The following is a 16,738-nucleotide window of genomic DNA, read 5'->3' as shown; positions in this document are numbered from 1 at the left end:
TGAGAACCTGTGCTTATTGTAACCCAGTTTTGATGCTAGTCTCCTTTGTGTCTCAGATCACAATAAGATTTTTAATTAATGAAAATATTATACTTATTGAGTGTCAGAAGTCCCACCTTCACCCTCATCCCCTACCCTGGGCTGAGACTGGTTCCAAGGGATGCGACTGCTCAGGTTGGACCCCATCCTCACCTGGTCTGACTTCTGACGCTGAATCTGCTTCCCCTTCTAGCTTTTTCTTTCCTTTCTCTGGTCCCTTCTGGGAGTACTGTTATCCAAAAGGGGAGAGTGGGGGAAGGGAGAGCCAGGGAGCTGTTGTCTTCTCTCCTCATTCAAACCATATAATACTTTAGGGTCCCCTGCCACTTAGCCAGTTTAAAGTATTCATGGCCAGAAAGTTTGGTGGTGGCTTAATCATTTAGTTTTTATTTAGGATGAATCTTTCCTAAGAGTTATAACCTTCATTAACATGGTACATTTCTAACATATTCTTAACCTACTCCACTGCTTGACCTTCCATTTCATTCATTTATTCATGCCAGGCACTTTACATACCTTACTTCTAATCTTCCCACCACCCCTGTATTCTCCTCAGCATTTAGCACAAATGTGATGAGTTAACTATTGTTGTAATTATTGGTGTGCTTTTGCTACATAAACTCTGAGTGTGCAGGAATTCTGTCAATCACCATTATACTTCATGCTTGGTGTTTAACAAATGTTAATGAGTGAACTGAAGGATATAAATACTATTACCCCATTTTTCAGATGAAGAAACAGAAACTCAGAACAACTAAACATTTGCCCAAATAACTCCCACTATAGGTCTCTGCACCCCGCCCAAAGGACACTCTTGTGTCCTGTGGGGGATTTAACACAGCTTTTTTTTTTTTTTTTACTGTAGCCACAAAGAGGTAAAACAGACTGACAAACTCTCTTCTGATTGTGCCCACTTTTTTCCTTGGGAGGGGGGTTCTGGATACCAGAAGCAGGTTTTTGTGTCCTAGTGAAAAGCACCTGCTGAAAGGGTCAGTCATTACTCTGCCCACAGGCAAGGATCTCTGGCTCCCATTGCCACTTATAACCCTGTTTATGTACACAAAGTGGGTAAGTAAAGTGAAATTCAGTATTCTGTGCTGAGCTGAAGCCCAAGATGGCAAATCAGGCCATTTCCAGTCCACAGACAGGTTCTAATGTCCCAAGTCACACATTGTTTTGTTTCTGGTTTTGTTTTGATTTGAACCAAAAATAGATTTGTGCCATCTCTAAAAACTCTAAAAGTCTGCCGCTGCAGCTTGCTGGACCCACTTTTCCACGAGGCAGTTATCTGCAGTCTCTGAGTGGTGTCTGCCCCCTTTAGCGTGTAAAGGACACCTAATTTGTGCCCAGCCCTGGGCTATCTGGGGATGCAGAATTAAATCAGACATGGTGCCTGCCCACAAGGGGCTCAGGGTATAGAGAACACATGTATAGTAATTGCAGTAAGGCTAGAAGAGTTTCCTTTCCTCTGAGTTAAGGTCATAGGCCACTCACTTTGGTTTCATCAAATCCCCTTTACTCATTTGCATAACCTGTACACATTTAAATGCAGTATCTTGAGCTTAATTGGTATCCCAGAAGTCTACTTCCAGTTGTTTCAGGCCACTAAACGACATTGATTTGTTCACTAAGAACCCAAATCCTCCTTTACTTCACAAGAAGACAAAGCCTTATTAGCAAAGAAAAAAAAACTTACAAATGCAGTTGAAGTAGGCATAAGAAATAATGTTCAATGTTAGGGACTTGAGGTGAACTCCAAGCTCAGACTTCTGGCTTTGTGACTCTGGGCATGTTCCTTCCCTCTCTAAGCTTCATCAGCAACTTTGAAAGAAAATGTGAAGCAACCCACATAGCACCTAGTACATTGAGTCAGTGGTGGTGTGCAACAGAAGCTGTGCCACATGACCAAAGTCAGTGTTCTCACCTGCCAGCTCTGCTAGCTGTCTTTAGGTTTCTCTTTGTAATCCAGGTGTGCATTCTCAGTAAACCCTTAGGAGACTTGCTAAACTGTAAATCAGCAGTTGGTGGGGGTTAAACTCATGCTGCCCTTCCCATCTATGATCTCCCTATAGCATCCCCTGGGACTGTCCCCAGGCTAGTTTAAAGGGACTCTAGAGGCATGGTTCCCCCACTGCTCAGAGTTAAACCTGCTCTCTCAAGGGACTGGAGCAGATGATCAGTCAGTGTCTTTATTAAAACCATCTCATTATGTTTAATACACTCAGCATTGTGACCTCTGTGCCAGGGTCTTCATTCGGGACACACAGATACCCAGGGACCTGCCCTTAAAATCATGGCCACCCAGCTTGGGCACTTTCATTGCAAATAGGGGGGAAATGATACTGAGGGTGGATTCCTGCTGCCTCTGGTTCTTCTTTGTAAGCCCATAGAGATTCACTGTGTAGAAATGCCAAAAGGCTTCTGAAGATAAAAGCTTACCTGCCAAGATTTTTAAAATTTTAATTTCTTTAAAACATTCCCAGAGCTATAAGCTCAATATCTGATATAGATGGACTATTAAGATCCTAACCTTTACTTACTAAACCTAGAATTTGTGAGGATGGGGTAATATTTTAATTCATTTCTGGGGTATTTATTGTCCATGGTCCTTAAATTTGCTCAAAAAATGTCTGTTAAACTAAATTATAATAAGTAAGTTACGTTTTTACCACTTTGTTCTTACCTGCCCCCACTGCTGGCAGTCCTTCATTTAGGCCTATTGCGTACATCATTGAGCCCAGTCTTCCTCTTCCCTGACCTGGGTGCTCATTTATTCTGCAAACACAAATGGACACCTGATCTGTGCCAAACACTGGGCAAGCTGGGGGGTGCAGAAGTGAGTCAGACATGGTCCCTTCCCACAGGGGCTCATGGTCTAGAGAACACGTTTGTAGTAATTGCAGTAAGGCTAGAAGAGCATCACTTCCTCTGTGTTAAGGTTCAAATCCTGGAACCTAGTACCAGTCTGTGGAAGTATTTTAGCCTCTTGGGTTTTTTCCTCATGTGTAAAATAGCAGTGATTACAGGCTCACATTAGGGTTCAGCCAGTATTGCATGTCAAGTACTGAGCACAAGTGGTAGCTGTGATTATTATAGGTGCTGCTGCGTCCTGAGAATGCACAGACATGATAGGTTTTTCAGAGCGGCTTCAAGGTTGAGTAGAAGTTTCTCCAGACGACAGGGTGGGAGAAAGTGTCTAAACAAAAAAAGCAGCATAGAGACCCAGAGGCAAGAAGCACCCAACCCATGGGAGGGTGACAAGAGGTCAGGCTGGAGAGGTTAGCAGGGTTCTTGAAAACCACACCAAGAAGTTTAGGCTTTATCCAGTAGGCAATGATGAATCAGTGAAAGGCTTTAAGTAGGAAAGCGAATGTGAGGTGCTTCAGTAAATTCCCTGATACCATAGGAGCAAGTAATTCTCAGTGGGAAAGGCAGCTGTGATTGCTTGCTTCCACCTCTAGCTCAGCCCAGCCTGTCTAATCATCACATCCCCTGCGCTTTGCTGGACCCTGTCCCAGACCCACAGAATTGGAGCCTATTGTTGTTAAATTGCCCCAGGTGATTCTTCTGGGTCTAGAAACTGCTGAATTAAGGGTACCAAAGGGATCTTTGTGGAGGCCTAGGATATCTTCAAAGAATGGGGCATCCCAGAGGGGAGTTTTTCCATGAGCAGGAATAGAAACAGCCTTAGTTTTAAAGAAACAGAAAACAGACTTTCCCTGGTTCTTCAGTTGTTGCCTTATTAATAATATTCTGCAACTGCTAATCTTCCTTTATGTATCAGAGCACTTACCTATGCCTACTTCATACTGCCACTTCTGCTGAATGATTGGGATGCATTGAACTGTGGGACCCAGGCCCTGCCCTTGGAAAGCTCACAGTGTTGTGGAGAAGGTAGATTTCAACAACTGGGATACCTGTGATAAGCTCTATTCAGGATATGTGTAAGTGTTAGGACATTCCAGAGCAAAGCACAGTTCATTCTGCCTGTGGACTTAGGAGGATGTAACATGCAAACTGATCCTAAAAAGGAAGAGGCAGAGGGAAGTGTGAGTGAATGCTATATGTATTTGCGAAAAGAAGTGAATAATGGTTCTTTGTGGCAAGATGTGCAGAGCAGAAAAGGACTACTTGTTTTCTGGGAAAGGCCCCGTGTTTGCACCCTTCAGTTCTTTGCTCATGCTGCTGTCCTATAGGCCATCTCCTTTTTCTTCCCTAATCTTAGGTCTCCAGCTCTCCTTCTGGTTCTCCATTCTGAAATGAATATATATAGGGAAATTAAGGCAGAAAGAAGGGTTCTGATACATTGAAGGTTCTTATTAGGAAATTATAGCTAAAGAACATATTCTGAGGGGTTCAAAGAGGCGTTTAAGGTCACCTGTCTGGTCCTCTGTCCTGTGCTTCAAGTAATAACTTTGGATTGGGCAAGTCTCACTTAGTAAGTTTCCCTGTCATTTCTTCTAGGACAGAAGAGGAAAGAAACTAACGGGTATTGAGCACCTACTATGTGCCAGGCCCAGGCCAGGTACTTTACATAATTTATTTCCTTCTGTCCTCACAACTCTGTGAAGTATGGTTTTATTCTAATTTCATAAATAAGGAAATTGATACTCAAAGAAATTGAGTAATAATCCAAGATCATACTGAAAATGGCAGAACTGGGATTTGAACTTACAACAGTCTGTCTCCAAAATTCATACTCTTCCACCTATGAGATATCTGTGCTGGGGTTATAGAGTAGTAGGTAATACGGTTCCAGGTCAGTAAACGGCAGCCTTTCTGTGGCTGATTGCACCCAGAAAGCAGGTTCAACAGATGAGTTAGGTTTAGGAGGGTGGAAGGCCGCTGAGGTCAGAGAGACTCATTGCCCTTTCCTTGACTCAGCTTGTATAACAAGCAGATTCTCCACAGACTGGCTTTATGATATGAAATAACTGTTCTGCCTCCTGGGAGAACCTGAGCCAACAGCCTGGGTGGGAGTTTGGGTGAAACATCCAGGGCACTGAGGTACAGTTATATCAGCTCCCTAAGAATTAACTGCAGCTCTGATTGCCAGCATTAGAATGGTCTGAGGTTCTTAGCACTGAAGCCCTCTCATCAGTGGCCTGGAGTGACACAGCCATTCCTTTAACATAGCATGTCTGGTTCAGCTATGTTTTAGATTCTATTTGTGTAGACAGCTGAGACATGAGCCAGATGGGTTTTAAGCATTTGTTCATTTATTTCACCTTTTTTTTAAAAATTAATTTTAGAAAGAAAGGGAGAGAGGGAAAGGGAAAGAGAAAGAGAAACATTAATTTGTTATTCCACTTATGTATGCATTCATTGGTTGATTCTTGTATGTGCCCTCACCGATGATCAAACCCACAACCTTTGCTCATTAGGATGATGCTCTAACCAATTGAGCTACCTCGCCAGAGCTGTTCATTTATTCAGTGAAGGCCTTTTGTGTGCCAGGTCCAAGCCAAGCTTAGGTTCCTGGGAAGGTGGGGGTTTGGGGACAGACAGAGAATATGTCTATAGCACAAAGTAATAGCTACCATACTAATAGAATTAGCTCTGCTTAGTCTGGTCCCAAAAAATATTCATTGCCCTTTAACCAGGATCTTAGGGAATGAGTAGGAATTTGCTGAGGAGTAGTGCTGAGGTTCTGAGTATGAATAGAGCCTAAGGTTCTCAGGTAGAAATGGAGCATGGAGAGGTTAGCTGGGGCCACATCATGAATGCCAGGTGCCAGAGAGCACCCTGGAGTAAGCTCAACCAAAAAGGAGCCTGGAGATTAAAGAAGAGACCAAGATAGGAAAGAGGGGCTAAAGGAAGGTCATCAAACTGGATAGGTATTCAAGAAGGCAAATAATAAGCTTACATTAAGTAAAGAAGCCCAGTGTCCTTGTTGGTTGGTTGGTTGGTTGGTTGGTTGTTTTTAAATAGTGTATTTTAATTGTGTATTATTTTAATTTATGTTCCTGCCTGTTTCTTCGAACAAATATGAGGCATCCTGGTAGTTTGGGAGCATTGACAACACAGTGCATGAGCCTGCCTGGTTTAAGCATGTGTTCTTAAGGCAGGAATTTTATATAGTTTTATGTTTTCCGGCACCTAGCACAATGGTTGGCACCAGGTAGGGGCACTTAAAATGTTTGTTGAATGAGGAAATAAATGAGTGAACGGAAGAGTAAATGGTGATGACTGAGCTGATGAGTTTTTCCAGGCTGGGAATTAATTATTTTCTTTGCTTCTGGAAGGGAATTATAGCTGCTACTGTTGTCCTCTGCCTGCCTTGGTGACAGGAAGGCTCTTGGGAGTGGGTGCCTTCAGAGTAGAGTGCTCTAATGGGCCATTTCAGAATAGAATTGGGAAGCTGTTGCAGAGCCACTGTTTACATACAGCATGTCTTGGGGAACCCTCTACAAACATACATGAACTCTTGGAAGTACTGTATAAGGAATTTGTGAGAGGAATGAAAGCAGGTTTAGTGCTGGAAATTAGATCCAGCTTCAGAGCAGTCCTTGACAGCTGCCTGGTCTGGTGACCCAAGCTATTCCCCATTAATCCCTAAATTGTGGACAGAAAGGCTGGGTTGGAAATTTATTCATACCCCCAAAGAGCTATCCAGGTAATGCTGTGAACTATATCATTGTTTATTGCTATTGTTTTTTGTGCATCCAGTGGGTAACAGGCACCATTAGATGCTTTACATCAGCAGTTCTCAAATTGTTTGGTCTTGGGGCCCTTTTACAATCCTAAAAATTATCGAGAACCCAAAAGAGCTTTTGTTGGTTATATCTATTGATATCTACCAAATTAAGTATTAAAGCTGAAAAGGTTTAAAAATATTTAGTTACTAATTCATTTGAGAATAGCAGTATTAAACCTATCACATTAACATAATTTTTAAATGAAAAATAACTATTTTCAAAAAAGAGGAATGGTTTTGTTATCATTTTTGCAAAATTTTAAATGTCTGACTTAATAGAAAAAAGCTGGATTCTTATATATGCTTCTGTATTCAAACTGTTGTAATATGTTGTTTTGATGGAGTATATAAAAATATCCAGTTTCACATAGATACCTAGTTGGAAATGGGAGGGGTATTTTAATAGACTTTTCTGATGATTGTTGATATTCCTCTTTGCAGTATGGAATCTGTGACCATATCAATGAAGTGAAAATATTCATTTACATTAAAATTATTGGATTTTTAACCAATGTGTGACTTTTTTTTTTTGAGAGGAAGAGAAACATAGATTGGTTGCCTCCCATACATGCCCCACTGGAGACCAATTCCCTGACCAGGAATCGAACCGGCAACATTTTGGTGTACAGGACAACGCTCTAACCGAGCCGCACTGGCCAGGGCAATGTGTGATTCTTTAACATCTGCTTTGATCTTTCGGAAAATAGGTTTACTGAGCTATGCAGATTTTCCAGATGTTTTCCCATTTCATTTTATAGTATTAAAAGATAACATTTGTTGCCCAGCTGGGCGTGGCTCAGCGGTTGAGCGTCGACTCAGGATCCAGGTGATTGGGGTTCGATTCCTGGTCAGAGCACATGCCCAGGTTGCTGGCTCGATCCCCAGTCGGGGGCGTGCAGGAGGCAGCTGATCAATGACTCTCATCATTGATGTTTCTATCTCTCTATCCCTCTCCTTTCCTCTCTATGAAATCAATAAAGATATATATATATATTTTAAAAAGATGACATTTGTTAATATCAATTCCAATTATATCAGAAAAGTCTAAGTATGGGAAGTTGTCAAACTCATGGTGGTGGAAGTTTTGTTTGAAAGGTTGAATTTTATCATTGGCCAAAAATAAATTGTTTTCCTAGAAGTGACAGACTCACGACTTGTTTTGTTGTGTGTGTTTTTTTAGAAAATGTCTTCCAGTATCCAAGTTCAAATAACCAGTATGTCAGTCATTCTTTTAAGTGAAAATGGTGTTCTATGAAAAAAGTGCCTTCCCCTTTCTTTGTTTTTTTATCTCTTTTTATTCAGAAAAAACTAGAATGTCTAGCATAATGCTTCTTAGATGAAAAGTCTTGGGCCTGGCCAGGTGAGGGAGCAGAGATAGATACTGGTTTTAATGGCTGCACATGCCAGCTTCCTGGGCTGGGAGTGGCCAGAGTCTAGGGCTCACCTGGTTGCTTGTCTGCTCTGGAGATGTTCGAGCTATAACATGGATCCCGCGTGAGTAACCCCACACTCTCCAGAGATTTTGGTTTTGCTCAGAGAGTGAAGCAGAATTATCTTTGAGTTTGTTTGAACTAATTCCAACTCAAGAGAACCCTAGAACCTTTTCCTTCCTCTTCCCCATCTTTTGCCTAAGTCTAGACCTGTGTCTGGAGAGGCTCTGAAATTTAAACTGAGGTGACAAGGAATAATTAGTTGTTGCACAGGGCTGCTGCATTTAAGAATCAATTCCATCAGCCTTTGTGTTTTTGTTTGTTTTTAATATGTTTGTATTGATTTTTAGAGAGAGGAAGGGAAGAAGGATGGAGAGAGAAACATCCATGAGAAAGAAACATCATCGATTGGCTGCCTCCTGCACAACCCCTACTGGGGACCAAGCCTACAACCAGGGCATGTGCCCTGACCAGGAATCAAACTGGGGACCTCTTGGTTCCTGGGTTGATGCTCAACCACTTAGCCACACCAGCCAGGCCCGTCAGCCTTTGTGGTGAAGAAGAATGATTGGATGTTTCATTCATTTCATAAATATTTATTGATCATATTCTTTGTTTGGGAATACTGTGCCACATGCTAAAAACACGTCTTGAGAACAGCTTGTTGAAAGTCTGGGTTGACTTCAGGGTATAACGGGGCACGAGTTCCAGGAATTTGAAAAATGACAGGCGATTGCAGTCCAAGGGAATTCTGAACCAAGAGCTTTTCTCTGCCAAAGCAAAAATGAAGGAACAGTGGTAGTACCGACTGAATATAATAACATCTCCATGGCTTGGGGTTCTCACCACCCTCTGTCAAGAGAGATGAAAATGTCAGAAAAGACCCCAGGCCCTATCAGGCATTGTACCCAAGTGCAGGCACCAAGGCCGAGGGTTAAGACAGCTTTGGGGGTTGCCTAGAAAGAAGGACTCAAGTATACCAAACTCAGGTCAGCGGATAAGCTAGTTCCTGTTGTAGACTTATTAAGAACAGAACAGCCCAGGGGCCTAGATTGACTATCTACTGTGGATCCCTTGAGCTAAGCTTTGCATCTCTAATATTACTTAATCCTCTGGGCAACCTTATGCAATGTAGGTGGTATCATCCCTGCTTCAGTTAGAGTTAATTAGCTTCCTGTGTTTTTCCCTTTAACTGGAAAGACAGCCTGTCCTATAAATTCACTTCCATTGATGGCTAATCTCATTTATCTCATTTATTGTATATACCAGTTTGGCTCTAGGGAAAGTCACTTTATTTTTATGAACAGAGGCATCTCATTGTACTCTCCAAGGAATGGAGTCTTCCATTCTTTCACACGAGATTGGAACCATTTGGGTGAAGGTCCAGGATAGGGAGATGGCCTTTATCTGTGGGAAGCAATAATTTCAAGCAGTGTCTCACCAAGCTACATGCCAGTAGTATTGCCATGGGAACACTTAACAGATCTGATTTAACCACTGTGTGCCCAGCTGAGCCTAGGCACTGTGTTGCATTGGGAGCCAGACAAGAATCAGACCTTCTAGGAACACAGCCTAGTAGAAGGGACAGAAGATGTAGGTAAATTAAGTAGAAGGCACAGGTGCTGTGGGATAAGGGAAGGAAGGTGAATTTCAAGAGGGACTCTCTAGGAAAGCTTGGATGAGGTTGGATTAAGCTGGGCATTTAAGCCCTGCCAAGCTGCTTATTGGTAAACATGGGAAAGAAGGGAGTTTTCTACAAAGACGTGAGGTAAGAGAGTACAGAGAGTATTTAGGGAACTTAAGCTATGACTTCATGGCGTTGAGGGCAGAGATTAAGATGTCTAACAAATCAGAGTAACGGCATATGAGAAAATCTTGCATTCTTATAAAATACAGAAATTCTTGGATTCTTACAAAATATAGAAATATAGGGTCTGTATTTCTATATTTTCCACCCTAGTCCTGATTTTAAATATTGTTTTCTATTGCTCCCAGTTCATAATTAGTACCATATGTTGAGCAACATATGGGCCTGGCACCAGACTAGGTGCTTTGTCACATTTAATGCTCACAGCCAACCGTACAATTTGGGACTTAATCCCATTTTACAGATGAGGAGACAGAGAGTAAGTATAACTTGCCTAGCATCATACAACTGGTAAGTGATAGAGGCCCAGGATTAATGCCAAAGCCTGTGTTGTTTCCACTACTAGTAGTTTCCACATGTACTCTGGCACTAAATGCAGTCCATTGATAACACATTTAACTTATAAGAATTCTGTATTTGCTTTTAAAAGAAAACAGAAAAAAAAAACCACTTAATCATATATTGCCATATACTATATATTATACATTTGAACTCTTGGTCATACCCAAAACACATATGCTGTACTTCATAGGCTATATAAAGTATAAAAAGAATAATTTTACTCATAAAAGATTTTCATCTTATGTAGTAACTTTAGAACCTAACACCCAAATGAAATGAAACTCTATTGTAGTAATAGTACATGTCCAGATGTTTGCCTTAAGACTATGGTCACTGTTATTACAGGGAAAGAGGCATGGGTGTTGGCCTCACCTCTCCCCCTGCAGTTACTATGGCACCTTGCAGCTATGGAAAGTTTCCTGGGTACACTTTGCAAAAAGGCCTTCTTTGCCTTAATTTCTCTACCATCATCCTTCTCTATCCACCTTCCACCCTTTCCATGAGATACTTATCACCAATGGGTTCTAAGAGGCTGTACCCTTTTATAATTGCCACTGAGCAGCTGCCTTGCTCACTGAAACATTCCCTTGGCAGAGACCCTGTAGACTCTTAGTATCTCATATGAGTTTCACATGTAAGGTTTCTCTGTCTCTGGTACTCTTTTCTGAGGTCCTTGTACTTCCCCAGATGTTTCCTTATGTTCCTGGTACTACTGTTTGGTCTCTTTTTTCCCCTAGAAATCAGGGACCAAGGTCAGTGTAATTGTAATGTGACAGATTTAAGGATATTCTGATTCCAACTTACTGTAAGGAGGTGATTTTATTCTAAAAAGATGAATTATTAATTTTACTGGTAGGATGAGGATGATACCCTTATTATTCCTCTGTTTGGCCTCTGCAGACACCTATTGTCTAGTGGTGGGTAAGTCTGGAAGGTATATCAGTTAACAATTGCATGTAATAAACCATCCCAAAACACAGTGGCTTAAAACAACACTATTTTTTCTCACGAATGTATGGGTTGACTGGGTATTTCTGCAGATCGGGGCTGGCGTGGATGATGTCAGCTGTGCTCACTCATGTATCTGATCTGCTGGCCAATCAGCTAGAAAGACTCAGTTTTCTTCACATGTCTCTCACATCCCTCCAACAGCTAGCCTGGTCATGCTCATGACATAGCAGAGGTGCAAGAGTGAGCAAGCCCAGCCACGCAAGGAAGCCAGTAGAAATGCATTTACTTTTCAAGCTTATGCTGGCTGCACATTTGGTGGGCCAAAGAAAGTGACATGACCAAGCCCAGGGTCAGAGTGAGAGGGGGCTACAAAGTTGTAGGCTATAGGAATGCCATAAATTAGGGTCATTAAATCCAGTCAGCCTCCTAGTCAGTACCTCTCAATGTGAAAAAAAACCTGTAGACACACACACACACACACACACACACATCAAGTTTCTCCTAGAAGGAAAAAAAAAAGTCAAGATAAGAATTACTGTGTACTGGGACTACCTTATGGGCATATGCAGGGCTAGGCGCTTTCCCTGTGTATGTACCAAGCCTCACAACTCTGCAAGGTGGGTAGGAAATCGGAGCTTGGGAGGTTAAATAACTTGCTCAAGGTCATCCAGCTAATAATGTGTCAGGCAGGTGTTAGGGTGCAAGTCGGTCTGGCCCTCAAAGCCCAGGTTCTTTTCACCACACCTTTGCCTCTCAGAAGCACCAGTGTCTGCCTTCCCTTCCCTTCAACTGTTTTCAATTCAGTTGATGCCTTTTGACTAGCTATACAAATTCTTCCTCCAAAATGCTACTGTGATCCTAATGAAATTACGTAGCTCTTCAGGAAACTCACATGTCCTCCCACATTCTGCATTACCTGAAATATCCTTTCCTTCCAGATGGGGATTGGTCCATAGACTGCACAGACAGCACAAGGATTGTGACCTCTCGTGGACATGTCAGAGAAGGAAGGGGCCATCTCTTTAGCCTTCAAAATTTGGGGACATCGAGACATTAAGGCATTTGAGCATGAGCTTTGGAGTACAGCCTCACTGAGATTTAAATCCTAGTTCAACCACTCACTAGCTCTGCAACCTTGGGCAACTTATTTAACTTTTTAAAATCTGTTTCTTCATCTTTAAAAAATGGGAATAATAACACCTACTTTGCAGAGCAGTTACAAGGGCTAAAATTATGTATATAAAGTGCCTAACCCAGTGCATGGCACATAATAAGTGACATTATTAGTACTGTTAGTATTTCTAAGCAGCCTTTCCCCTCCTGGGAAACCCTGTTTCTGTCTGTTGGACAGGTTCCCCCCTCCTCTGTGCAGACTTGCTGCCTGCTGTGTCATCGGGAACGCAAAGGCTGGGAGGAAGGCCCTTCCCAAAATGGACTGGTATTGCAGGGTGAGAAGCTGCCCCCTGACTTCATGCCAAAGCTTGTCAAGAATCTCCTAGGTGAGATGCCTCTATGGGTCTGCCAGAGTTGCCGAAGGAGCATGGAAGAAGATGAAAGGCAGACAGGTCGAGAGCATGCAGTGGCGGTAGGTAACTACTGTGAAGGGGTCCCTGAGTGCAGGAGGGCTGCCTGCCCAAACAAGTCAGGGTGTTGTTGAGCTGTTCTTTCCCTGTCCTCAGGTGGCTGTCCTCAGATGGCCACTATGCCCAGGTGCTGAGAGGCTGCTGGGCTGTATCCACACAGCGTTAGTGGCTTGGGTTCACATGTGGGGGAAGAAGAGAGAGGCCTAAGGCAGCCCATTGGCCCCTGAGGAGAGTCTGTGCACAGTGTGAGGGGCAGCTCATAGGAATTGGTAGATGGAGACCCTGCTCATTCCATGTGACTGACCAGGCTGCCTTTAGCTCTGGTGGCTTGAAAGCCAACCAGTATGACAGAGGGCAAAGGTCAGTTTGAGGGTCTCTAGTGTGCATCAGTTAGAAGGCCTCTGAGATTCTGGGAGCCATCTAAGTCTGCCATCTGCTGAATCACAGCAGTCAGACTATACTTGGTTCTCATTCCCTTCTAGCCCCTCTCTTTTACCCAGGATCATTTCAGCTGCAGGACTCCTGGCTTAAAGACTCTTCTCTCCTTAGCAGCTCTCAGGACTCCCCAGAGGCCCACAGTTGACAGGCATTCTCTGTGCCCCTCTCCTCAGCCTCTCACCAGTATCCACACATTTTACTTCACTGGGAGCAGCACAGCCCCTCCTGGCCAAGGCTTGGCCCACATTTGCCCTTGCACCTCGAGTTGTGGTGATTGTGCTTCGGCCAGGCACGGGGACCTAGAGGAGGAGGCGCTCCTGGGTAAGCTTAGGCAGCAGAGGATTGACTCTGATGTTTGCTGTTTCATCATGAGCCTCTTTCTTCCCTCTTCTCCAGATCTCCTTGTCACACACATCCTGCAAATCACAGTCTTGTGGGGGTGACTCTCACTCCTCTTCGTCATCCTCTTCATCGTCCTCGTCCTCGTCCTCATCCTCGTCCTGCCATGGGAACTCAGGGGACTGGGATCCCAGCTCGTTCCTGTCAGCACATAAGCTTTCGGGCCTCTGGAACTCCCCACACTCCAGCGGGGCTGTGCCAGGAAGCTCACTTGGGAGTCCTCCTTCCATCCCGGGTGAGTCTCCAAGCTCCAGAGAGACACAGTCCTCATAAATGTAGACAGTTTTCCCAACCACTTTGTTCAAAAAAACCAGAAGATCAGTTATTAAATTAAATAAATGTTGAGCTATTCTGGTGGAAGCAGAGGGACACTTCTTTCCTCAAGACTCTGAAGTTGAAAAACACTGCTGTCACTGGCTCTGGTAGCTGTTCCCATTGGAGCCAAAAAGGGACCTGGGAGCACTGATTGAATAAAAAGTGGAGTCTGGGAGGGCCCTTGGGGCATTAGGACTTAAACTACAGGCCACCTGACCCCTGCAGCAGCACAGAGGCCCTGGGTGCCTTTGTCTTCCTAGGCATCCTTTTCTCTACCCAAGGGGTTGGTATAAAAGGCTGCACTTCCATCCATAAGAGGTTGACAGTGCAAGCTGCCATGATTATTAGCCTGTTTTGCAGCTCTATATGCCTTCTTTAGACCCTGAGGTAACCATCAGAGACCAAAAAAAAAAAAGTTTATTGATATACTGTATAAATACAGAATTACTGTCTACTTGTAAGTGGAGGGGCTGAGTTCTTCAGAGGGATGCTGTCCCCTCAACTGTGAGAGTTGAGCAGTACATATTTCCAGTTGTTTCGGTGCATAAACCAGAGAGTGTCATGAAGGCCTTTTTTTACTTCTCTGAAATCTGGGGCCACCAGAGTGTCTGGCACACTGCGCTGTCTCCTCATAGCCCAGAGGCAGAACAGAGCCTGCTGTTCTGCTTGCTCCTGCAGATCCTGTCTTGGGCCTGAGGAGTGCCTGAGCAAGCACGTCTTAGGAAGACCCTGGTGAACAGAATATGTTTCCCTGCTTGTGCCACAGTAGAGGTGTGTGGCCTTCTGTGGGGCTGACATTCCTGGTGCTTTCTCACTCAGGCCTGTGCTTCTCAAGCCTATTCAGCCGAGCTGCTGCCTTCAGAAAAACCTCTCCAGCCCAAGGTGGAACTACTGGACATTCCCAAAAGTTCATGGTTCTACTGTGCTGAGGCACTGTGCCCAGATAGGTCCCTCTGGTCACAAAAAGCAGGGTGCTGGGGCAGTGGGTCCTTGGGCTTTCCTCCCTGAGGTCTGGACCCCCACTCTGATACCTTTCTCTCCCATGTGCCCACAGGTGAGGTTTTCCCCATCTCAGAGCACCGCCGACACTCAGACCTCACTGCTCCACCTAACAGCCCCACCGGCCACCACCCACAGCCAGCATCGCTGATCCCATCTCACTCTGGATCCTTTGGCTCACCACCCCACCCACACCTGCTGCCCACCACCCCCACAGCACCATTCCCTACGCAGGTTTCAGAATGCCCTGTTGCTGCTGCTGCCACCCCACACACTCCAGGGGCATGTCAGAGCCCCCACCTGCCTTCCACCAGCATGCCACTCCTGAAGATGCCTCCTCCTTTCTCGGGGTGCAGCCACCCCTGCAGTGGGCACTGCAGTGGGCACTGCGGCGGGCCTCTGCTCCCACCACCGAGCTCACAGCAGCTCTCTAGTACTCACAGGTGAGCGAGTGGCCTGAAAGGCAAACTCCCTGCTAACTTGGGCTTACAAGTTTTGGAAAACTTTGCAAAGGCTACCTTTGGGGTGGAACTTAAAGGGTAGACTCTGTTTATGTTTTTTTCATAGTTTTTGCAATTATAAAAGAAATATGTATTTATCATTATTATTATTTTTAATCTTCACCCAAGGATATTTTTTCCATTGCTTTTCAGAACGGGGAGGGAGAGGGAGGGAGAGGGAGGGGGGGAAGAGAGAGAGAGAGAGAGAAATTGATGTGAGAGAGACACATCGATTGTTTGCCTCCCGCACATACCCTGATGGGGGCTGGGGATTGAGCCTGCACCTGAGGTACGTGCCCTTGGCCAGAGTCAAACCCAGGACCCTTCAGTCTGATGCTCTAACCACTTAGCCAACCCAGCTAAGGCTGTGTTTATTATTTTTTTTAAAACTTGTAAAAATTGCCCTGGCTGATATTGCTAATTGTTTGGAGCGTCGGCCACTGAAGGGTTGTGGGTTCGACTCCCAGTGAAGGGCACGTATCTGTGTTGCAGGTTCACTCTCTGCCCCCAGTTGAGGCAAGTGTGGGAGGCAGTCAGTCAACGTGTCTTTCACAGTGATGTTTCTCTCTTTCTCTCTCTTTCTCTCCCTCTCTCTCCCCACCACCTCCCCTCCACCCTCTCTGAAAACCAATGGAAAAAATATCCTCATGTGAGGATTAACCAAAAATTTTTAAAAACTTGGAAAAATTTAGAAATGTCTAAAGAAAAAATGTCCCTAACCTAAAGATAAACTTCTAATGCTGTGGTATAGTCTTCCTGATGTTTTTGTATGTAACATAATTAGGTCCCTGTTCGATATACGTTTTAAAAATTTTTTTAATTTTAGAGCGCAAGAGAGAAACATCAGTTTGTTGTTCCACTTATTCATGCATTCATTGGTTGATTCTTGTATGTGCCCTGACTGGGGATTGAACCTGCAACCTTGGTGCATTGGAATGACACTTTAACCAAATGAGCTACCCGGCCAGGGCAATATACATTTTTGTGTAACCGCTTTTTAACATTATACCATGAGCATTTCTCCAGTTAAAAATTCTTCAAAACACTTCAGTGGCCACATAATGTCTCATTGTATAGCTTTAGCATAATTCTTTTTTATCATTCCTCTACCCCTGGAAATTTAGGCATTTCCAGTTTTTAACCATTATAAACAAGGCATCCTTGTACCCAAATCTGTG

At 43.9% G+C, this 16,738-nt stretch overlaps 1 protein-coding gene across 6 annotated transcripts in view; it reads left to right on the top strand.

Moving 5' to 3' along the window:
* FAM193B (family with sequence similarity 193 member B) overlaps positions 1-16,738 on the top strand; it is a gene marked incomplete at its 5' end in the record, with an annotated part of 32,297 nt that overhangs the window by 1,515 nt on the left and 14,044 nt on the right. For 4 of the 6 annotated variants that reach the window (XM_081134056.1, XM_081134052.1, XM_081134055.1 and 1 more), the window contains 3 exons: positions 12,678-12,911; positions 13,744-13,981; positions 15,116-15,503. In XM_081134056.1, coding sequence (XP_080990182.1) covers positions 12,678-12,911; positions 13,744-13,981; positions 15,116-15,503 — 860 coding nt within the window. The remainder of the gene's footprint in view (positions 1-12,677; positions 12,912-13,743; positions 13,982-15,115; positions 15,504-16,738) is intronic. The other 2 variants (XM_081134053.1, XM_081134054.1) reach the window with 2 other exon arrangements.

Source organism: Miniopterus schreibersii (assembly GCF_964146895.1).
Source record: "Miniopterus schreibersii genome assembly, chromosome: 4".
Classification (NCBI taxonomy): Eukaryota; Metazoa; Chordata; class Mammalia; order Chiroptera; family Miniopteridae; genus Miniopterus; species Miniopterus schreibersii.
Note: the sequence above shows the minus strand (reverse complement) of the source record. Positions and strands in the feature narration are given on the sequence as shown.